Source organism: Sceloporus undulatus, chromosome 5, assembly GCF_019175285.1.
Source record: "Sceloporus undulatus isolate JIND9_A2432 ecotype Alabama chromosome 5, SceUnd_v1.1, whole genome shotgun sequence".
Taxonomy (NCBI): Eukaryota; Metazoa; Chordata; class Lepidosauria; order Squamata; family Phrynosomatidae; genus Sceloporus; species Sceloporus undulatus.
Genome location: NC_056526.1, coordinates 84,573,283 through 84,596,275, shown reverse-complemented (window position 1 = coordinate 84,596,275; position 22,993 = coordinate 84,573,283). Strand labels below are relative to the sequence as shown.

At 40.3% G+C, this 22,993-nt stretch overlaps 2 protein-coding genes across 3 annotated transcripts in view; one reads left to right on the top strand and one right to left on the bottom strand.

Moving 5' to 3' along the window:
• The first annotated feature begins 859 nt into the window (after positions 1-859).
• PMPCB (peptidase, mitochondrial processing subunit beta) lies at positions 860-16,686 on the top strand. The gene is made up of 13 exons (XM_042468028.1): positions 860-988; positions 4,238-4,378; positions 5,847-5,933; positions 8,429-8,558; positions 10,127-10,325; positions 11,420-11,499; positions 12,132-12,244; positions 12,685-12,828; positions 14,065-14,225; positions 15,069-15,154; positions 15,228-15,316; positions 16,236-16,311; positions 16,397-16,686. The coding sequence occupies exons 1-13, from the start codon at positions 884-886 to the stop codon at positions 16,459-16,461; spliced, it is 1,476 nt and encodes a 491-aa protein (XP_042323962.1). The 5' UTR covers positions 860-883; the 3' UTR covers positions 16,462-16,686.
• Positions 16,677-22,993, bottom strand: part of DNAJC2 (DnaJ heat shock protein family (Hsp40) member C2) — a 20,731-nt gene continuing 14,414 nt past the window's right edge. Inside the window, exons 13-17 of one of the 2 annotated variants that reach the window (XM_042468027.1) lie at positions 22,572-22,756; positions 22,185-22,285; positions 21,026-21,133; positions 20,193-20,347; positions 16,677-16,809 (exon numbers count right to left, since the gene is read on the bottom strand). In XM_042468027.1, coding sequence (XP_042323961.1) covers positions 16,735-16,809; positions 20,193-20,347; positions 21,026-21,133; positions 22,185-22,285; positions 22,572-22,756 — 624 coding nt within the window. In that variant the 3' untranslated portion in view covers positions 16,677-16,734. Of the gene's footprint in view, positions 16,810-20,192; positions 20,348-21,025; positions 21,134-22,170; positions 22,286-22,571; positions 22,757-22,993 lie in introns of those variants that run through there. The other variant, XR_006104044.1, reaches the window with a different exon arrangement.

Below are 22,993 nucleotides of genomic sequence, written 5' to 3'. Positions count from 1 at the left end.
TTCTTGGCATGATTTACACTTGGCATGATTTACCTCTACACTGAAGACTATCCCTGTCTCTGATTAGTTTAGTAATTATTGTAATGTTTTTAACAGTTATTTATTATTATTATTATTATTATTATTATTATTATTTGGAGATTATATAGGTTTAAGGGAGGGAAGGGTAACTTGGGATTATTTGTATTGTAGGAATTTTTATTTTGTTTGTTTTTGTAAGCCGTCTTGATCTTGGTGAAGAGGCGGCATATAAATACAAATTATTATTATTATTATTATTATTATTATTATTATTTGTTCCATAGGCCTTTGCCCTCTCTGAGTCTGAGAGAGTGGAACTTGCCCAAGGTCACCAGTGGGTTTTCAAGGCCAAGCAGGTCTCAAAACACTGCTCTCCATAGTCGTAGTCCAACACCCAAACCACTCCACCAGAGGTGCTATAACAAATTACACTTCCCAGAATGCCATAGCCTTGACCCATCATAGCCCTTAAAATGGTGTCAAAACAGATTTTGTGTTTGCAGTGCTAAGGCAGCCTAAACCAAAGGTCCCCAAACTGTGCTCTTTAAGAGATTTTGAACTACAGTTCCCAGCATCCCAAACTATTGTCCAACATGGCTGAGGCTTCTGGGAGCTGAAGTCCAAAGACTCTTTAAGGGCAGAGTTTGGGGACCATTCTAGTGTCACCAAACTGTGCCCTTCAAGGGATTTTGGACTTCAGCTCCCAGCATCCCATGCTATTGACCAACATGGCTGAGGCTTCTGGGAGCTGAAGTCCACAATCTCTCAAAGGGCACAGTTTGGGGCCTAGACGTTGCTCTTTCTCCTCTGGCCACTAGAGGCGCTGTCTGCAGAAGCGCGTCAGCCTTTGCGTTGGACTAAAATGGCGTCGGGTGTCGTCTTCGGAGGGGCCTCTGTGTCAGCCAGGCGGCTTCTCTGGGCCTGGCCGGGCTGCCTTCTCTTGCGGAGCCCAGCCTCGGGAAAGCGGGTGAGTGTGGCCTCCCTGGCGAGTCCTTCTCGCTTGCCTAGTTGCCCTCCAGTCCTCCTCTTCATTGCCGGCATTATGGTTCGGGATCGGGAGTGACTCTGCTGCATGGTTGCTTTCGGCGCGTTGCATGCTGGGACATGTAGTCTTCTCAAGCACTGGGTCCCCCTCTGAGGGCAGGAGTGCTGCCACACTGGGAAATTCATGCGCTTTGACACCGCTTTAACTGCCATGGCTCAATGTTGTGGGGACCCTGGGGTGTGCAGTGGCACCAGAGCTTTCAGACAGTGTGTCCACTGCAAAAATAACCCAATTTGAGACTGATTTAACTGCTCTGGCTCAGTGCTAGGGAATCCTGGGAACTGTAGTTTATTGTGGCACCAGAGCTCTCTGATAGAGGAGGCTAAATGTCTCACAAAAGTACAGTTCCCAGGATTCCCTAGCACTGAGCCAGAGCAGTTAAAGCGGTATCAAACTGGATTATTACTGCATTGTGTTTTGGGCCTAAGATATGCAGATGACACTATACTGTTAGGGGAAATCATTGCAGTCTTGGAACAATGATTAAAGAAAGTTAAAGAAGAAAGTGCAAAGGCAGGCTTAATGCTGAACATGAAGAAAACAAAAATAACGACTATGGAGGAAATACATACATTCAATGGAGACAATGAGGAAATAGAAGTAGTAAAAGAGTTCTCATACCTTGGATCAAACATCAATCAGGAAGGAGACCGCAGTCAAGAAATCAGAAGCAAACTAAAAATGGGAAGAGCAGCAGCGGAACAACTAGAAAGGCTCCTAACAAGTAAAGATATACAACTGAGCATTGAAGTCAGAATCATACAAGCCATCATATTCCCCATTATAATGTATAGATGTGAGAACTGGACAGTGAAGAAAAGAAAATCAACTCATCTGAGAAGTGGATGCTGGAGAAGAGGGCTCAGGATACTGTGGATGAAAAGATGAACAAATGGTTCCTTGAACAGATCAAGCCTGGACTCTCCCTGGAAGCCAAGATGATCAAACTGAGGCTGTTGTAACTTTGGCCACATCATGAGAAGCCATGACTCATTAGAAAAGACATTAATTCTGGGAAAGGTAGGGGGAAGTAAAAGGAAAGGAAGACCGAATGCTAGATGGATAGACTCTGTTAGGGAGTTCATGGCTATGAATTTACAGGACCTAAGCAGGAGGACAGGGAGTTGGAGGCGTCTCATACACAGGGTCGCCATTAGTCAGGGTTGATTTGAAAGCAGTTAACTACAAGAGGGATGCAGTGGCTCAAGTGGTTAAGAAGCTGACTCTGTTGATTGCAAAATTGGCAGGTTGGCAATTCAAGGCCCACGTGCGGCATGATGGGGTGAACTCTCATCGCTAGTCCCAGCTTCTGCCAACCTAGCAGTTCGAAAGCATACAAATGCAAGTAGACAGATAGGTACCACTTTGCTGGGAAGGTAACAGTGTTTGGTGCAGTTATGCTGGCCACATGACCACCAGAGCAGTCTTCGGACAATACTGGCTCTTTGGCTTAGAAACGGAGATGAGCAAAGCTTTGCCTTAAGGTCACAATAAGTTGGAAATGTAGAGACAACCAGGGCTATCACTACACTGCAGTATTAATGCAGTTTGACATCACATTAACAGTCATGGTTCCATCCTATAGAATCCTGGGATTTGTAGTTTGTTGTGAATCACCAGAACTCTCTGGCAGAAAAGAATAAATTCTGCAGTGTCGATGCAGCCTTGCTTGTCTTTAGGTTTCTGACGTATCATGACCCTAAGGTGAAGCTCATGGGGATTTCTTGGCATGTTTTGTTCCAAAGGCCTTTGCCCTCTCTGAGACTGTGAGAGTGGAACTTGCCCAAGAACACCAGTGGGTTTTCAAGGCCAGGCGGGTCTCAAACACTGGTCTCCACAGTCGTATCCAACACTCAAACTGACTCTCATTCTCATGGTTTGTTGTTGTGTGCCTTTGTTTCAGACTTATGGTGACCCTACAGCGAACCTATTATGGGATTTTCTTGGTTAGTTTCTTCAGAAGGGGTTTGCCATTGCCATCCTCTGAGGCTGAGGGATTGTAACTTGCCCAGAGTCAGCCATTGGATTTCCATGGCCGAGTGGAGATTTGAACCCTGGTCTTGAGAGTAATGGTCCAACCATTACACCATACTGGCTCTCATTTTGATGGCACCTGAATTGAATGACAGAGCTGAATACTGCAGCCTATAAAATATGATTCTGCACATGGGAAGTGCACTTTCTTGCTCACATATAGATATAACTAGAACAAGGGTGCACAACCAAGGCTGATGGAAGCTGCAATCCAGTAACATCCAAAGGTTCCTGTGCTAGTCTCTGGAGCAGCAAAAAACATACTTGCTCCATTTTCTGTATAACATTGCTTCAGATATTTAAAGCCAGCTACTATGTCACCTCTCAGTTTCTTTTCTCCAAGTTACAAAGGGCCTGAACAGACAGACCAAAATAAAGCTGTTTGGGTCACTTTGGAGGTATGCTGTTTAAATGACACATGCATCTTAAGAGGCCAGAAGCTGCGCCAAAGTTGCCTTCTAATCCCAAGGACTGAAGCGTGGTTTTGGCACAGCTTCCTGTCTCTTAGGACTCATGAAGCATTTAAACAGCATACCTCCAAAGTGACCCAAAGCAGCTTTATTTTGGCCTGTCTGTTCAGACCCAAAGCTTCCTAAATTGTTCCTCATAAGGCCTTGTCTCCAGACCTTTGATCATCTTGGTTGATGATCAAACTTCACACAATTTGGTTTAGCCTGGACACCATTTTCTGGATTGGATGCCTCTCTTCAGTAGCAAGGACTGGTGCTTGGTCATAATACCAGCTTGGCTGGTGGGATCAGAGAAGAGCTGTTTCTGTTCAAAGACAGGATTTATCATTATGTGTATTTCTTGGGATATCTGTATTACCCCTTCTTAACAGTTTCCAAATGTGTGATTGGTAAGGGATAAAACACAAAAGACAACTAGTTTTTATTTGTTATAACTGTTTGTGGGCTCCAGTCCATTTCATCTGATGCAGTGAGTGGGAGGCCCTGCAAGTCTATGGCAAATGATACTTGTTGCTTTTAAAGGTGCCACAGTACTCTTTGTTGTGCTATCATCCAAGCCTAATTGACATTTGAATTTCTTTTACACCATTCTGTAGGAAATCTTACTTGCTTAGAAAAGCAGGTGTTTATCTGTAACCTATTGTTTACACTACACTTTCCCCAACAGTCTGTACATCTTAGCGGAAGTAGGTTCAGAGCAACCAAACTAGCTCCAGAAATAGTCCTAAATGTTCCTGAAACAAAGGTGTCCTCTCTTGAAAATGGCCTGAGAGTGGCTTCTGAAGATTCTGGACTTTCAACATGCACAGTAAGTAACAGTTGTTGTTGTTGTTGTTATTATTATTATTAATCTTTATTTATAAAGGGCTGTAAATTTACACAGCGCTGTACATACAATCTCTCCATCCCCTCCAGCACTGCATTTTCAGAGTATTTTTAACTCAGTTTTGAGAAGAAGTGTTTAAACAGTGACTTTGAGCCCAGCTTCCTTGGAAATAATTTTCACTGAAATCAGTAATACTTCAAAATAAGCTTAGGTTCAGGAGGCTGCTGTAATGGTAGTGTGCTCCTCTTATACAAGAAGGACTGATGTAAAATTCCTTGTGTTTTATAGAGTGTCACATAGATTAAAATGTATATTTTAAAGCCTGATCCAATGAACCACTACCATCAGCAGGGCAGCCAGTGTCACAGTGGCTAGTAACAGTGGCTGTCATCTGTGCTGATATGGTCATGTCAAGCAGTAAATCAGGAGAATGTATGTGTGGAGCGTGTGTGTGTGTGTGTGTGTCATAATAATCACCAGAATGCAGATTCAGTATTATTAAGCAATTGTGTTTTGGTGGTGCTAAGTTATGCAGGCACTCCTGTGTTTGGTTTACTCCCATTATTCTAAAATGAATTTCATTTCCATGGACTTATATAAATCCATATAGTTCATATGGATTCGATAATGGTTTGGGACTTGTGATTGTACAATTACAGGATAGATTTGGTCCACCTACACTTTGCCCAGAAGGCTAGTTGTAAGCTTTGGGCATTTTTTTCAAACTTGTGTCTTTGGCATGGGGAGTCTACAGAAAGTTCATAAACTTTTAATAAATAAATATATAAATATGCAAATTACTTTCAAGTGATATACATAGTACGATTCATAATCTGTTAATAATTAGAAATCTGACAGAAATGAAAGATTTTTAGATAATGGAAAGAAAAAACTTTGGGCTCCCAGTGATTTCTTAGTTTTCAAAAAAGTAGCCATGCTAGTCTCTTGCAGCATAAAGAAGAGGTATTGAGGTGGAGGGGAAGAAATGAATGTGGCAGCACCTTTAAGACTAGCTGGCATTTATTTATTTATTTTAGCACATGCTTTCATGGATATGAACCCACATCTTCAGATGATATCACTTTGTACTGCATCTGAAAAAGTGGGTTTGTTAACGATTGATCATGGGGTATGGAACGTACATATGGGGGGTAAAGGATCTTTGTGAGTACTAAGATATGAGACTGTTTTGTTAACTGATCAGAAGAATGTAGTAATAATAACAGCATCATAAGGTATGATAATAATCAAAATTATCATAAAATGGAGTGGGACTTCTGTGAGATTAAGAACACTAAAAGTTTAAAGATACAATTGTTACTCCATGTTCTAGCTTGTAGATAAGGAATATTAAGATTTTAGTCCTTTGAGCAATATGTGCTCCCCGCTCCCCTCAACATGTTGTGTGCTCTGTTTTATTGTCTGTAAAACTAATGATTTTTTAAATGAGGTTGGACTCTGGATTGATGCTGGAAGCAGATATGAAAATGAGAAAAACAATGGAACAGCTCACTTCCTGGAGCATATGGCTTTTAAGGCAAGTACTCAAAGTAGTGTTCCCATCTTGCTTTGGATATTAAATATTAATTTGTGTTCATCTTTAATTCAGTAGTTAAACGTTGTGTCTTGCTTCTTATTAGGAAAATGAAAAACAACATCCAAGTAAACAGCTTAAATTTTGTTCTGCTAAATGACAGCATGTTTATATATGAGTGAAGTAACCTTGTCCAAAGTACTTTATACATAATACCTTTTATATAGTTACAAATTTACAGCACTCATAGGCATAGTTTAAATTTCTAGGATCTGCTTGATATTTCCTTAGAGGTCTGAGGTCCCTCAACTAAACTGGTGCTTGGTCCAGCATACAGGCTCAGTGAGGTAGGTCTAGATTGAGGGAAAAGATGCCTCCGTCCCCGTGCTCAGCCCAGTACCTGTAATTTGTTTTTTAGTACCAGAATTAGAGCATAAACACAAATCTACTCTGTAACCTCAAACTGATGGCCCAGAAGGGCCACTGTTGTGCCGATCCGGGGATGGGGTGTGCACATGTACACTCCTGGATCATGCAGAGGCCACTGGGGCCTCCTAATGTGGCCCAAACCTGGTTGCAAAAGGAGTGGTTTCTTATAGCTCCTTTTTGTGGCCCGTTCAGGATTGCAGCAGTGGCCACCCTTGGGACTGTGGTGTCTGGTTGCCATGGTCCTGCAGTGATTAGGGCAAGAGCGGCCTCTGGCCACTTCTTTTGCCCCGTCTGCTTCACCTGTTATCCCTGCAATCTTCTCTTGATTTAAGATACTTTAATTTAGGAAGGAAATGAGGCTTTTTGTTAAATTATTCAAAATCATTCTTGCTGGACTACCTTAAATTGTCAATAGATCCTGATCTGCCTTCTGCCCAACCATTCTTTACAGTTTAGCAGCTTAAAGCTGACAAAAATCCTTTTTTGTTACTCTGCCAAGGGATTTCCCCCACATCCATTGTCTGTTGTGGCTGATGAAATCTGCTGGTTCTGCAACCATCACAATCGCTAGAAAGATCTCACCCTTAAATGACATGATGTTGCACCATCACATGATGGATCCTCCATTCTTGTCTGATTTGCAGTCCCATCATCATGTGCTGCCCTGGCAAAAGGCACTAAAATAGTTTGTGGTGTATAATTCTGCCTGAAATGCCAGTAACAGAAAATAGGCTGAATCTGTCATTAACCTGAGGTACTTTGTCTTAATGTTGTGGCCTTGGGATAGTCTACTCGAAACCACAAGGTTGCGAGTTCAAGACCAGCAAAAGGGCCCAAGCTCGACTCAGGCTTGCATCCTTCCGAGGTCGCTAAAATGAGTACCCAGACTGTTGGGGGCAAAGTAGCTTACTTGCTAATTAGCTTACTTGCTGTTCACCGCTATGATCTTTGGAATAGCGGTATATAAATAAAACAAATTATTTATTATTATTATTATTATCTTATCTTGAAAAGTTCCTTTTTATTTACATGACCTCCTTGGGCAAAATGATTATTTGCTCTCAATTTTATGTTTGAAATTAATTAAAGTACAGTTGGCTCTAGCCTGAATGCTCATGGCAAGTGGAATCCTACTTCCACTCATCAAAAGCCATTTAAATAAGATCATACATGGTTTCATCAAAACAACCAGGTTGTGGCGTTTGTAGGATGACTACTTCTCAACAGATTGGCACTCATTTGAGACTTAGCTCCAAAACCCTGCAGAAATAATCCAGTGTGTGACTGCTTTAACTGCCTTTGCTCCATGCTAGGGAATCCTGGGAATAGTAGCTTATTTTGGCACCAGAGTGATCTGACAGAAAACACTAAATGTCTCACAGAACTACATTTCCCAGAATTCCCTAGTACTAAGCTAGGGCAGTTGAACTAGTTTCACACTGAATTATTTCTGCAGTGTGTTTTGGACTTTAATCTCTGAAAAATGACTTCTAAAGCTATATGCTCAAAGGGTTTGCCTGGTGATTTGGGCTGATTTTTGGTGTTCTGGTATAACTTGCCTTTTATTTCCCACCTAGTAAATTTGATAGAAGACATAACTCTGGCTTTCTAGCAGGGTTGTTGTTGTTTAAAGCTTAAGTTTAAAGTATCGCTTGATAAAATCTAGTTCAACAGCCTCTCAGTCCATGATCTAGGGTCTGAAACACGGCTTCGGACCGATCCGGGGGCATGGCATACAGATGACGCATGCCCCCATATTGGGCCAAGTTGCACTATGGCTGCCTAAGGCAGCCTGGGGCTGCCAGCAAAAGGAGTGGAAAAAAGTGCTCCTTGCCAGCTGCCTGTTTGGGATCACGGTGGCGGACTTCCTTGGGACCATGGTGTTTGGTTGCTGCAGTCCCACATCAAACAGGGAACGACTGGGGCTGGAGCAGCAAGAGGCTGCTCCAAACTGCCAGTCTACTTGACCCTAAGTGTCCTGCTAGGGAAATACGATATAGTTATATTTTTGTTCTGCGCTGAAGTCCTCTAAGTTACATTTGAAATAATTCTATTTATTTAAATTGCAGGGGACAAAAAAGAGGTCTCAGTTGGACCTAGAACTAGAGATTGAAAACATGGGAGCTCATCTTAATGCTTACACATCCAGAGAACAAACTGTGTATTATGCAAAGGCTTTCTCTAAAGACTTGCCAAGAGGTAATTGTCAGTTTTGAGGAATGTCTGCTGAGTTTCTTTCTGAAATAGAGCTTGGAAACAGATTAACTCAGATGTTAACCTTCAGGAAAAGCATGCATTAAATATATATTCCCACATGTGTTCGCTTCTGGTTTCTCTATAGCATACTTCTCTATATCATCCTTGAAGCTGAAGCTGGAAACATGAGGTTATAATAATACTGACTGTACTGCATAACCTCCAAAGAATATGGCAATATATTCCAGTAAAATGTGTATAGAGGAACAGTCGTAACAGTAGAGTTAATATATACATTGCTACTTAGTAACTATCTACCTAACTGTGGCAGATTTGCTAGTAAATATACTATGGGACATTGATAAAGAATGTATGTAACAGCCATTAAATTTGGACTTTGTCCAAGTCTTGATCCAACCTTAATTTAGTAGGCTTGTTGTAATGTTATAATCTTGACAGGCTTTAATCATAACTTGGAATAGTATTTTGGGGAATTTCCTCAAATCTGTGACCAGTATCGCCCATAGTCACACTGGCTCAGAGATTCTGGGAATTGTCCCCATCCCCCCAAGTAATTTTTTCATGCTTTGGTTTTAATACTTTCTATATTGGCTGTAACACACTGATGTATCATTGTGCTACTGCCTTTCCTCACCTGTATCCTTCAGAACTATCACCATTCATTGACCATACTGCTTGGGGATGATGGTTGTTGCTGGTTTACTAGATAGCTGCTGCCTTTGGTCTCAAACCCAGCTCCTATGGCAAGAATAGAATTGTATTTTAGAGTACAAAATTAAATAATGCATTAGTTTATTTTCTAACATGGCACCCCTTTCATATAAAGTTACTTTACAACAACAGTGGCAACTGCCTAGAGGGCATGGATAAATTATAATCTGGTGCATTGACGGTGATATAATTTCACTTCCAGTTGACTTTTAGCTGAAAAAAGGGAGGTTTGTGAGCGAGCCAAACTGCTCTATCTCCAAGTGATTTTCATGTGTTTGGGGGCAGTTTTCAGATTAAAAAACAATCAGAAAATCAGCATTCTAAAGCTGAAAATTTTGCCTGGATTAGGGATTTAGGGGAACAGCCAGGAGACTTTGGGGGGCTGGAAAAATGGGCTTTGGGGCCACATACCTCTCATGAGTCACACTTTCCTCACTCTTGCTCTGAATATGTAGATTGTAAAGTTCTGGGCACTAGAAACTGAATGGTAACATAAATGTCTTCTTAACTCTCCTTAATTCCCTATCTATATGTTAAGACATCAAAGAAAGGTAGTTAACATATTCTAAAAGCAAGACTGCAAACTTCTGTAAGCTTATGAGGAACCTTGTTCTTCTGAAACTGATGTTTTACAGATTGAACAGGTTCAGTGAAAGGGTAAGAAAAGAGTATGCTTGCCACTTATTTCCTGCTCATAGATACATGTGTAGTACATGCTCAAGAATTTAATTCATTTAAAAACTAGAGAATACTTAGTAGACAGGCAGCAGGGAACAGTTAATGTTTTCTTTGCTGTAGAAATATAGTCATGGTATATATGTTTCTTTTTTCTTGTCCAGCTGTGGAGATTCTTGCTGACATAATACAGAATAGCACATTGGGTGAGGCAGAGATTGAACGGGAGCGAGGAGTGATCCTTCGAGAAATGCAGGAAGTTGAGACTAATCTACAGGAAGTTGTCTTTGATTATCTGCATGCCACAGCTTATCAGGACACAGCACTGGGACGGACCATTTTAGGACCCACAGATAACATAAAGTACATTGTACCTTCTTTACTTCTCTTTCTTAAATTATATTGCAGTTCCCAATTTGCTAGTGGTCAAGAGTTGAGCTCTTGGTATGACAGAACAATAGAACATTTCTGTGTCATTTTTCTGCATAATTTATGATTTTCTACTGAATCCATTTCTGTTGTTCATAGTCTACATGACATTCCTCAAAGTATTGCTTTTTGTGCAGGAATATTCCATTTTTTTATATACACTAGCTGTTACATTTTGTAATGGTACCTATGGAAATACAGTTTGTTAAATTATGTTGCTAGATTATTCAATATTTCTAGTTTTAAAAAATCATTTGTATTGTAACTGCCTCGCGCTGTTATTAACCGATATGGGTCATGGCACAGTAAGTGGAAAATACTAAAAACCTTTCCAGTCCTCTTCGTAATGTTCTGCTGGTTGATCAATGTATCTTGCATTTTCACATTTTAAAAACAAATCAGTGGTTTTGGCTATGTGGCGGAAGGTTGCATCCTTTTGCGATGTGATACCTATATACTAAACACAGATTTAGTAAGACATAGAATCCAGTAACAAGTGTGCAATGTTACTGAGGCCTTGTTTCCAGAAAAAATAATGCATGGTACTGTGTCTGTAGTGTGTTATTTTAAAAAGTAACATGAAAAACAGCCAGTAAGATAATTCTGTCTACCCAGATTATCCCTTTGAGGTGAATGTGTTGTACTGTTGGTGCAAAAATAAAATGAAAAATGATCTGCATTGAACATGAGGAACAATTTTGCTGCATTTTATATTTAAGATATTTATCATGTCTTTCAATACACAAATGCTCATCCATGTCTACATACATGTATACTCTAGGCCAATGGATGTGGCCTAAGTGAGCTCCTTTTCAGCTCTGCAATCCTGGGGCAACTGGTAGTTGGAACTAAGTATTCTTCCTCCAGGGAGAGGAAGCAAACTTAGAACAGCTGCTGCTTCCTTGACCATATGGCGGTACATTACTCTTTCGCTTAAGGCAAGTTTTCTCATAGATTTAAATATACTTGGTGAGACAAGAGCACCCTTTCCTTCTGTGCTTCATACCGTTTCCCATATCTTCTTGCAGGTCCATTAATCGCAATGACTTGGTGGAATACATTACCACACATTATAAAGGACCCAGAATGGTACTTTCTGCTGCTGGAGGTGTGTATAATGAGTAGACTGTTTATGGTATAGGTGATTTTTTAAAAAGTAAAGATATACTGTTTTAGGCTTCCTTCCAACCTTCACCCTGGTTGGTGCCATATAGGCCTCTAAAAACTCCTGATGATCCAACAGTGGATGTGGTTGGCAAGAGACCAAAACGTTGTAAGCCATAAGAAGAAAGGTAGAAGCTTAGCAAAGATCCTAATCTTACCAGTTGTGTGTTAGTTGATAAAGGTTTAGAAATGAGATGTAAAGACTCTGGCCTGAAACAGATGGGCAAATGGGCCGTTTCCAGCTGCTCTGAGGCATGGCATTACATGCCACATACTGCCAGGCACCCAGAAGCCCAAAACTAGGCCCAAAAGGAGTGGCTTTTTTCCACTCCTTGGCATGGTCCATTTGGGACCTTCAGGACCATGGTGTATGTTCACCGCAGCCCTGGGGCAATCAGGCTGGGAGAGGCTTCTGGCCTCTCCTTCCTGACCCCTTGGAAAAGGTAAAATAGTCATGGGTGGGCAAGGGTTAACAATTAAAAAAATAATTTGGTGTTCTAAATACAGTATTTCACTCTATATGTATCTTGTTTATGCACATCTCAGCTAAACTGTAGTTATGTGTCAATTTTTTAGGGGTTGCTCATGATGAGTTGCTTGATCTAGCAAAGTATCACTTCGGTAACTTGCCATCTGTGGAAAGAGAAGGAGCACCAGCCTTGCCCCCTTGCCGGTTCACGGGCAGTGAAGTAAGTTGAGCACTTCTCTTTTCAGGCAAGTCTTCATAGACTCAGCAGCCTGGGAAGTGACTGACAATGCAGTTATAATGCAAGGTATCTGATTTAGCTGAGCTTTGACGATAAAAACTGCTGAGAAGTTTGATAACTCAGTATATGTCAGCATTTTTCAAAGCATCATCAGTAATTCAGAGGAGTGTTGTGTTAATACCATTTGTGGGATTTTTGGCCTATTCATTGCCCTGGTTTTTTTTAAAATGGGTAATTTAATCACTCTTTTACTTAATTATGTTTTTATGTTATCTTCTTTGTGGAGCTAATGATGTGGAAATAAAAGCTTTGCTGTTGGTTTATTATGTAACTTATTTTGGCTTGCTATTTAGCTTAAATCCATTTTGGCTGTTCTATTCATTAACATTTTCTAAAGCCCTGTATTTGTGGTACTTGATCAGATACGAGTGAGAGATGATAAGATGCCTTTGGCGCACATTGCAATTGCTGTTGAAGCAGCTGGCTGGTGTCACCCAGACACGCTTCCTCTTATGGTGGCAAATACTCTGATAGGCAACTGGGACCGTTCTTTTGGAGGTGGCGTGGTGAGTTGGCCTGTTTTATTCCATAGCTGTGGATAAAGGAACTATCTTGGTAACTTCTGTAATGGATCCTTATGAGTTTGGCCCAGTTTAACAGTACCTTTTCCCCCCAACATGGAAGTAAAGTGGATTGATCCTCCTGCCATTCTGTGAATTTCCAATTCCTTTTACAGAAATTAAGAGTAAATCAGTCATTGAGTTCCTTTAGTCCTGATCAGGCATTTATCTCAAGACATGGAGGGATAAATGTGGGGGGGGGGGGGAGGAGACAAAGGCAGATATATAGTCCCTGTTTGCAGATGTGCAGTAGTCCATCAGCTGAATGTAGTTACAGAATTCCTGTGATTGGGGACTTTGCTGTACAAAGCCTTCATTAGACCTTCATGCTTAACACATAAAACTCTCCATTGCTTCTGGGTATGTGAGGATATTGGGGGAGGAAGGCTTACAGGGACACTCATTTTCCCATCATCCATTTATTCCTCTGTTCTCCAAGATACAAACCTGGACTAGAATTTTGTGTTCCCATGTAAGGACTGTGAAGTTGGAGATATGACCCTTCTCTGGTTAAATGGTGCTGGGGGAGGGGAGTTTTTAACGTGTTTCCTTGACAAATTCAATCCCCACCTTATTGCTGTTAGCCCTGGAGAGATAAATTTTCTAGAAGTAACATGTATTGATGATGCTTTTGTGAGAATATTATGCAATGTTGTTCTCAGCAGCAACAGGAAAATTAAAATTGATTTTGCTTGACTTCCCAACAGCTATTATTCATCATTAAATTAGTCTCGGTTGGTTTCTACATTTGTCCTTCCATTTCAATGGGAGAGGCAGGCTGTGCCCCTCAGATGTTTGACTCCAGCACTTGTCACCACTGACCATTGGCTATTCCAGCTATAATTAATGCAATTTGGTGTCTGTCAGTATCTGGAGGCCTGCAGGTGACTCCTCTACCAGTTTAAACCGTAGATTCTCAACCTTTGGTCCTCCAGATACTTTGGACTTCAGCTCCTGTAATTCCTGACTGTTGGCCAAGTTGGCTGGGCTTCTGAGAGTTGAAGCCCAAAATGGAGGGCAGAAAGTTGGGAACCACATTACAGATCAGCTTGTACCTTCATAACTGGTGAAGGTAAGAGTGATTTTGGGGCAGAATGTAACTGTGTGAAAATGAAATGATTGAATGATAGTGAAAGGACCTAATGTAACACCTGAAATATATTTTATTTTTAATTTTAACAGAATCTGTCTAGTAAGCTTGCTCAAGTTGCATGCCATGGCAACCTTTGTCATAGTTTCCAGTCCTTCAATACCTGTTACACAGATACTGGATTGTGGGGTGTCTATATGGTTTGTGAGGCAGCCACTATAGAAGACATGATGCACTTTGTTCAGAGAGAATGGTAAGGAAAGCACTATCACTGGTGTAATATGTATATGCAGTCCCATTAAGCTAGCATTGATTCCGCACATTAAAATTTAATTCTAAATAGAACACTCCAGTTATTGACAAGCAGAAAACACTTGGTTCTGCCTCCTTATTGTCTAGGATGATTAAAAAATAATGGTGCAAAAAGTAAAACTCTTATTTAATTCTGCACCATTATTTTTGAATCACCCTGTTCTATGTGTGTATGAGGCTGAGACAGTCTTTCATCTACAGGACACTATGCAAGTGCCCTTGTGCTTTGGTTTTTCAAAGGAGTAGACACAAAACAGACGGGCAGTAAAGTGTGGCTTCCGACTGCTCTGGGAGTATGGCGTTTAGACAATGCATGCCCCCAGAGTAGCCGGAAGCCGCACAGAGAGTGTGTCCAGCTGGGAAAAGCCGGTTGCTTAAAAGGCATTCCATTTGGGACCACAGCAGCAGCCCAGATTAGGACCGGGCATGCGTGGTCACCGCTGTCCTGCACCAACTGGGGTGGGAATGGCCTCTGGCCACTCCTTTTGCCCCATCTCTTTGAGGTCACAGTGATACAAAGTGCTTGTGGATGTGAAGTCTTGTTTGGAGCCTGGTGGAAGGTCACTTGTGATCTTGAACTAATATCAGATTCTACTTCTTTTCATTTCTGTTTACAGAAGCTTTTAGGAATATGTTAACTCAGATGCTGGGCATGCTTTTTTAGTGACCTTTATGTGGATTGTGCAATCCAAGATGATCCTGTAAATTGTAAAAGGATAATCATTGAACAGAAGCAGCAGCCTGATTATTCAAATATTTTTAAACTTGTCTCTTGGTCTTTCAGGATAAGACTGTGCACTAGCGTTACTGAGAGTGAAGTAGCACGTGCCAAGAATCTTCTAAAAACCAACATGCTGCTACAACTGGATGGTATGATCTAAAGCTGTATTTTTCTTTACATCTAGTTTAATTTGTATACTGTGCTAAACATTTCTCATTTTAGGTTCCACTCCCATTTGTGAAGATATTGGACGACAAATGTTGTGCTACAATCGCCGAATCCCAATTCCTGAACTTGAAGCAAGAATTGAAGTAAGGAACATAATATTTTCTGTTTACATGTGTGCGCATGCTGCAATTCTGTACGTATGATGTATCCAGTTTCCTACAGCTCCCAGCTTTCATTGGTGTGTTTCCATTCCCTATGGATGAAAGTGTGGGGGTAATATTAGCTGAAATTTCAAATATGAAAGCTTTAACTGAAATAACCAATCCTGTTGTCCCTGGGATAGGATTTTTTCTCCTGGGGGTTAGTAGCAGACTCCTCATCTTGTAGGAGACACAATCTCAGATCCTTCTGCAGCTCTTATCAGAAAGTGAGAAGATAGGAGGCTAAGCGTGGGTAGATCAAAAAAAGATCTGGATTGATGGTGTTTAAATCTCCCAACAATTCCACAACCAGGGAACAAGCCCTGGAGCCAGTTTTGATTCTGTTATTCATAGAGAAGTGGCTTTAAAAAAACTAAATTCTAATCCTCTTTGGAGGGAAAAAGTTAAGCAACATACAAACAAATATTGGCCAGAATTCTCTATCATGATCTGTGTTACATAACTTTACTTATACAGAGGTTCTAAGAAACCTGTCGGTTAATTGTGAAGATTTATCAGGTCACCAGTGAGAGTGTCCTGATGCATATCAACACTCCCTAGGTGGTCTCTCATTCTGCATTGGTCACTTCATTCCCATCCCTATGTAGTAATGCCATGGCAGATATTGCAAAACTGCCCAACAGTATTTCCTGTAGATAGTCCACTTATAAAGACACAAGACCCTTATTGAATTCTGGCCATTGTTCTTACAGATTGAGTGCAGTTTTTCTTGGTACACAAGTAACTTTTAATATTTTTAGAGAACTGAAACATATTCGAGAATTTTGCTTTGTTTTGGAAGTAATCTATTTCTTTAGGTAAAATTGTCAAAAAGTAAGAATTAAAATAATCCATCTTTCAGGCAATTGATGCTCAAACTATCAGAGATGTCTGCACAAAATATATCTATGATAAGTGTCCTGCAGTTGCTGCAGTAGGTAAGGATGTAATTACCATCTAGTTTTGTTTTTTAAAAACATGTTCTTCATATTTTTAGTCATTATTACTGTTTGAAAAATGCAGGACCACTTGAACAACTTCCTGATTACAACAGACTCCGTAGTGGCATGTATTGGCTTCGTGTTTGATGTTTGAGAGATTTCCCAGAAGCTTACAAGATGGTTTTCCAGACTTTCAAGGCTGCCTATATGGAAGATGATAAACTTTAAAGTTGTACAAGACATTGTGTTCAGTTCCACAGCTGCTGGTCCTAATGGGTCTTCAAATTCAATTCAAGAACTTAAACTGCAACTATTACAGATAATATAGTAAGAACTCTACAATCATTTACAGAGAATAAAAATGAAGATTTGTATTTGCATTTTATTATAAAACAAACACTAAGATTGTCATTCACAATCTCATTTCTTAGCTTTACTAGCATTCACTACTTGCTCTTGGGCAGCTTTCTTTGCTTTAACCATTTCAACAAGTTCCTAGGATGAAAGAGAGAGAGAGAGAGAAAGTTCATAGAAGTTGTAGTAAAAAAATGTTAGGCAGGTTTTCATTGGTACAACGACTGAACAAAGTAAAAATGACTCAACACTTGATAAGGCCAGACCAAGTTTAAAGTAATCACTAACCTTACGTTGGAGTGAGAAAGGCAGGGCCCAAATATATATTACAGTCTGTGTCAATACTGACTAATATTCTTGTGAGCAACTCCCTTTCTTACCTCCATCATAGCTAATGAGATTGCACTCTTAATAGAATGAATCATTTAAAAGGTAATTAAACAATTTATTCAGTTAAAAACATTAAAGTATTATATATCTACCATAAAACAGCATTCAGATTCTAAAAGCCTGGCTGCATAATATTTTAACTAGTTGGTGGAAAGAGGGCAAGGACAGCCATCCTAGTCTCCCTAAGGAGGGAGTTCCAAAGTCTGGGAACCAACAGCAAAAAGGCCCTCTCTTGTTCCCACCAAACAAGTCTGAGAAGTTGGTGGGACAGAGAGAAAGGCCTCTCTAGAAGATCTTAGAGCCTTAATAGCCTTGTAAAGGAGGATATGGTCCTTCAAGGAACCAATCTGAAGTCATACAGGGCTTTATAGGTCATCACCAACAGCAGAATTCTTGTCACATGGTTGTTGTGTGCCCCCTGTAGCCAGCACCAGTTAATCTGGCAGTAGCTCTTTGGCCAACAGACATTTCTGAATATTTTTCAAAGGCTGCCCCATGTAGCACACATTACTGTAATCCAAAGGATAAATAACTAAGGCAGTGGTACTCAATTTCCCCCCCTTATGACTCCCTCTTTACATCTACATGTATAGGTTGCCACCCCCCCCCCAACATAGTACTGTATATAAATAAAAATATTTTTATTTAGTATGTGTATTCTCATTCACACATTTGTTACACATTCATATTTTAACATTTTATAAGGAAATATCATTCTAATTAGGTTTTATTTAAGTAAATTCAATATTTAACTCAATACATGTTTTAATTTTACATATACAAAAGTCTGGGAAGAGGAGGGATTAGGTCCTCCAAGTCTCACACTTACTGTTTTGAGAACCACTGAACTAAGGCATTATTACCATGGCCAGATCTGACTTTTCCAGGAACAGGTCCAGTTGGTGCACTAGCTTTAACTGTACAAGTGCACTCCTGGTCGCTGCTGAAACTTGGGTCTCTAGGTTGAATCTAGCAATACCCCAAAATGTGAATATACATTTTCAGAGGGGGTATATCCCATCTAACACAGTGTGAATTTCTGTTCTCAGATCTGTCTTCTTGCCTAGATTAAGCTTCAATTTGTTTGTCGTCATTCAGTTCATTACTGCTACCAGACACTCGTTTAGCACAGATACAGAGTTTCCTTGGAATCAGGTAGAAAGGAGGAATACAGCTGGGTATCATCAGAGTCCTCATGACACCTGATCCCAGAACGCCGAACAACCACTCAGCGGTTGTATATGTAAAATAGAGTAGGGGGCAGAACAAAACTCTGAGGGACGCCATAGACCAAGGAGTCAAACTAATCCCCAGCATCACCCTCTGAGAACATCCCTCCAGGAAAGAATAAAGCCAGTATCCACTAGTGCCTCCAAACACCAATCTAGCAAAGTGACCCAGAAGGATACCATGCTCGATGGTATCAAAAGTTGCTGATAAGTCCCACAGAACTGCCCTGCTCAGTTCCCAACACGTGTTATCCAATAAGGCAACCAAAGCTGTCTCTGTCTCATAACCAGGACTGAAATCAGACTGAAATGGATATAGATAATCTGCTTTATCTAGGAACTTCTGGAGCTGAGACAAAACAGCTTTAGTACCCTGCCCCAAAATGGAATATTAGAGACTTGCATAAAAATTATCCAGTAGAATAGAATCCAGGGAAGTTATTTTTCCAGAAGAGGTCTTACAACAGCCTCTTCCAGGCATGTAGGGGTCCTACCTTATAAAGGGCCATTGACCAATTTCCCTTAACTATATCAGCCAGCACCCCTCTGGCCTATTTAATTATCGAGGATGGGCAAGGTCTAATACACACGTGGTCACATGCCTTTCTAAGGATCCTACGTACATCCTCAGGCTGCACAAATTGAAAAGTATCCATCAACGATGGACAAGGAGGGGCCAAGAATACACACACCGGACCTGTATCAATTTTCGTGTTTGAGTTAGATCAAATCTAAGTGAATTTATGTGCAAAGTGATGGGCAAATTCTTCAAAGCAGGCTGTGGAGTGTCTTAAATTTTCCTTTGGGCCAAACTATAGCAAAGCTCTGACCACTTTAAACAGCTCCATTGCATGGTTCTCTAAGGATGCAACGGTGCCAGCCCTCAAAGTCTTTTTTGCTACCCTTTTGGGTAGATTATGGCCTATATTTGGCAACATGCACTCTTAGCTTCCTGGCAGCCTTGCTGTAGTCTCCATTTCATTTCACTGCTACCAGTTCCTTAGGAAACCTGGTCATTTCTCCATTCTAGAGATCAACCGGGCTTCAACAGGACCGCTTTTTAGGCAGCAGGAAATTCTTCAAGAGCCATCAGGGACCCATCTGGATCCATACATTTCTTGGGGCGGACCATCGTAATGGGTCCCCCCACCTACAGAGGCTCTAAACATCACCTAGAAGTGATCTAGCCATGACAGTGGAACAATAGAAAGTGCTTCCATTCCCAGATCACCAGCCTCCTATCTTGTATAAGAAATAAAATCTAGAACACCACAAGTGGGACCAGATACCTCTTGGGGATGACCCATAGTTGTCATGTAGTACTGAGCCTTTCCCAATAGGGTTTCCTCAGCATGGGTGATGAAGTCCACTAGCATCACAAGCCATGGAGACTCAAATAAAAACCCTGAGACAACCCCAGCTAGTCCAGGAAGGGAGACTGTTGAGGAGCAGGATGGGTATTATGCCAACAGAATCCCCAATCTGTCCCGGCCACCCTGTTCCATATAAACACACTCAAAACCCGTAGACTGAAGGATGAGGCACCTGATCAGGGTAAGAGACCTGAAAGACCACTGCAACTCTGCCTCCCCACTCTCCACATCTAGCCCATTTGGAATGGGACACAGTTTGGGGGTCACCAGCACCCTTTTGTGAATTTTACTCCCTGGACAATGCAAGCATCTCCCATGTCCATATTTCCTTCTACCTTGTATAATTTGGATGGCTGCTCCCTCAGCACTATTACATCCCTCCTTTTGTTGACAACACATCTTCCCTCCCCACAGAAATGGTTACTATTGGTCTATGACATAAACAATATCGAAGTCCTGGTGTGGAAAGGAACAATCAGTCTTTTTTATACATAATTCCTAAAGTAAGAAGGAAAAAAACATGGCTTCCTACCTTATATCGCTTCATACAGTCCTTTTTGGATCGACCTGGAACAGAAGCTGCTATTTTCTCCCACCTTTCAGGAGTGTTCACTGGATATGTTTTCAGAGCTTGTTCTAAGAGTTTTTGCTCTTCTGTTGTCCAAGGAGATGAATCTGTAAATGTTGCTGTTGGAATCAATATAGACATATGAACTTTTAGGTCAACATGTTCCCAGTGGACGCTCTTGCTAGATAATTTTACAGCAAATCTTTGCCATCTCCTATGGATGCTTTTGGCCTGATGTTACAATCACCAGCTTCCACCATCCCTTACCAATAGCATCAAAGGCTGGAGATTGATAGCTCAAAACATCTGGAGGGCCAAATATTTCTCACCCTTGCTCTAGAATTATTTTATTTCCACATCTGGAATGTTTTAGAACTTCAGCTAAATTGTGCATTGTCCATATTTCCAAAAACACTAAACCATAAATAGAAAAGTTTAAATACTTAGGCCTAGTAATTATTTTTGGCTACACTGATCTTACTGGGATATGCAGAGAGAAGACTTTTATAAGCATCCAGTGGCATAATCAGTGGCATGGTTCTTAAATATTCTTATCTGTACACCGCTATGATCAACGCGGAATAGCGGTTTATAAATAAAACTTATTATTATTATTATTATTATTATTATTATTATTATTATTAAATGTGATACAGGGGTAAACATGAGACAGAATATTGAACAAATTGCATGTATTGAAGTAGACTCAATCTATCTAAGTTTATGCTACAAACCTTTCTGTCTCAAAGGTGCTTCAATATCTCTTCACAAAATAATTAACAGTTGTCCTCATTTACCTTCAAAACGTTCTGATGGTGCAGCATTGTCTGCCTGTGGCACAACTCCATGTTCTTTCTTAAATTTATCAAAAGCTTTCTTATTTATGTCATCCTTTTGATGAGGGTCTAAAGAAGATAAAGATACTTGTTAGTTAACTCAGCTACTAAAAATATTTTTCTTGTATTTAATACATATATCAACCCAACATCACAGAAGAAACTGTTTGCTGTTTAAAATCAAACACTGAGAGTGCAATTGTAAGGAATTCCATATATGCTGTGAATGATACAAACCTGGAAATGATAAATGCATTCCACTTTATGATTTAAAGTACTGTAGATTATGACACTTCCCATCAATAATGGCATTAGCAATTTTCTATCTTATATCACATGGACAACTTCTCTTCATTTGTTAGTGATGAAGGCTTTATAATTATGCTCAAATGTATGTCTGTTTCCCTCAACCATGCCCTCTAATGATGCCATAGAGACGAATGAGCTAATTACTGTATCTGAAGTGGAATAAATCACATGCCTTGGTGGTTTCATGCCCAACAAGGTATCACTCAGCAGTGACAAACTAGTATGATGTATTTATAATTCATTCCATCAAAGGCAGTGAAGGGAATGGTTTGGTGCTGGGTATGCATCAACCACTCCTCAAAACTAGCAGCATGACAGCCACTTTTCATAGCGTATACTGCTAGCATCAGTGCTGCTTGAATTGATCCCTTTTTAATTCTTCTAGTGAACAGAAGTATCTATTTGCAAAGGTTCATTATCTAGACCTGAAAATCCACCAGACGGACATATCATAATCAGTTTACATCATATGTAAAACATAGGCCTCTCCTGAAAAACATGTCTATTAGAAGCATTAATACAGCGATGTAATTGGAATTTGGCCGTACACATACAACAAAGACACCCTAATTACCATTAGCATAATATCTTTCATTCAAGGCTTGGGATACAAAATCTTTATTAAGTAGCAGCTAGCAGAGATCAACCAAAGTGAAGGCTGCAAAGGGTATAACAGTTCACCCTTCACACATCTGACTCATCATGGAGTAGGAGAGTGGAACTTGGGAGTGACAACCATGAATGTACATTTGCACAATGGAAACTGAAGTAAAATGGAAGCATGCAGACCATCTTACAAAGATAAAGATACCAAGTTTCTGGAGGCTCTTTGCTTTGTTGATAACATCTTTTGCTGTCCGCTTTATTCCCGTAGTAGAGTGCAAATTCATATAGTTGGCAATAACTTCCCACCTAGAAATAAAAGAAAAATAAAAAAGCTACAATATTCTTGATTTGTTTTCAACTGATTGTTTGCAAGCCAGTATGGTGGTTGGACTATGACACTGGAGAACAAGGTTCAAATCCCGACTCAGCCGTGTAAACCCACTGAGTGAGATGCCCTAAATATAGAGGTATGTACACACACACTCACAAATCAATTTAATAGATAAAAATCAGTGTCTTGACTGTCCTATCTTTAACATATCAATCCAAGACCACTGCTAAATTCTATATATTTATACACACAAATCCCTACCTTGAGTTAGTCCCAGCTGGAAAGAGATTTACAGCTTTAATTAGTAACTGCAAGTCATCTTCTGGCCAGTTCTTACTTCCACCAACACCTCCACTTGCCGATTTCTCAGAACTCTTGGTTGCTTGTCGCATCCGAGCATCTGCTTCTTCTTTCTCTCTCCTTATCTGTTCATTTACTTCATCTATCTATTTGAATACAAGAATACATGCACTTTAGTTCTGGACAATTTAGTCTTGCAGACACAAACCCTCCTCACAAGAATTAAAGAGTACTGCCACAAGTTCTGTGCCTTATTTTCTTTCTGTTGTCTCTGATGGAAGCCCATAGACTTTCAAGAAAATACTGAGAACAATTTTTTTTCAAAACTGGTAGTAGCTACAAAAGTAATCAAACTCTTCCTATAATTTTTGTATGTTTCATCT

Coding starts and splice junctions, on each gene's coding strand:
- PMPCB (XM_042468028.1), top strand. CDS start 884: ATGGCGTCGGGTGTCGTCTTCGGAGGGGCCTCTGTGTCAGCCAGGCGG. Junction 11,500..12,131: donor GGTACTTTCTGCTGCTGGAG/GTGTGTATAATG, acceptor TCAATTTTTTAG/GGGTTGCTCATGATGAGTTG. Junction 15,155..15,227: donor CATGCTGCTACAACTGGATG/GTATGATCTAAA, acceptor TTCTCATTTTAG/GTTCCACTCCCATTTGTGAA.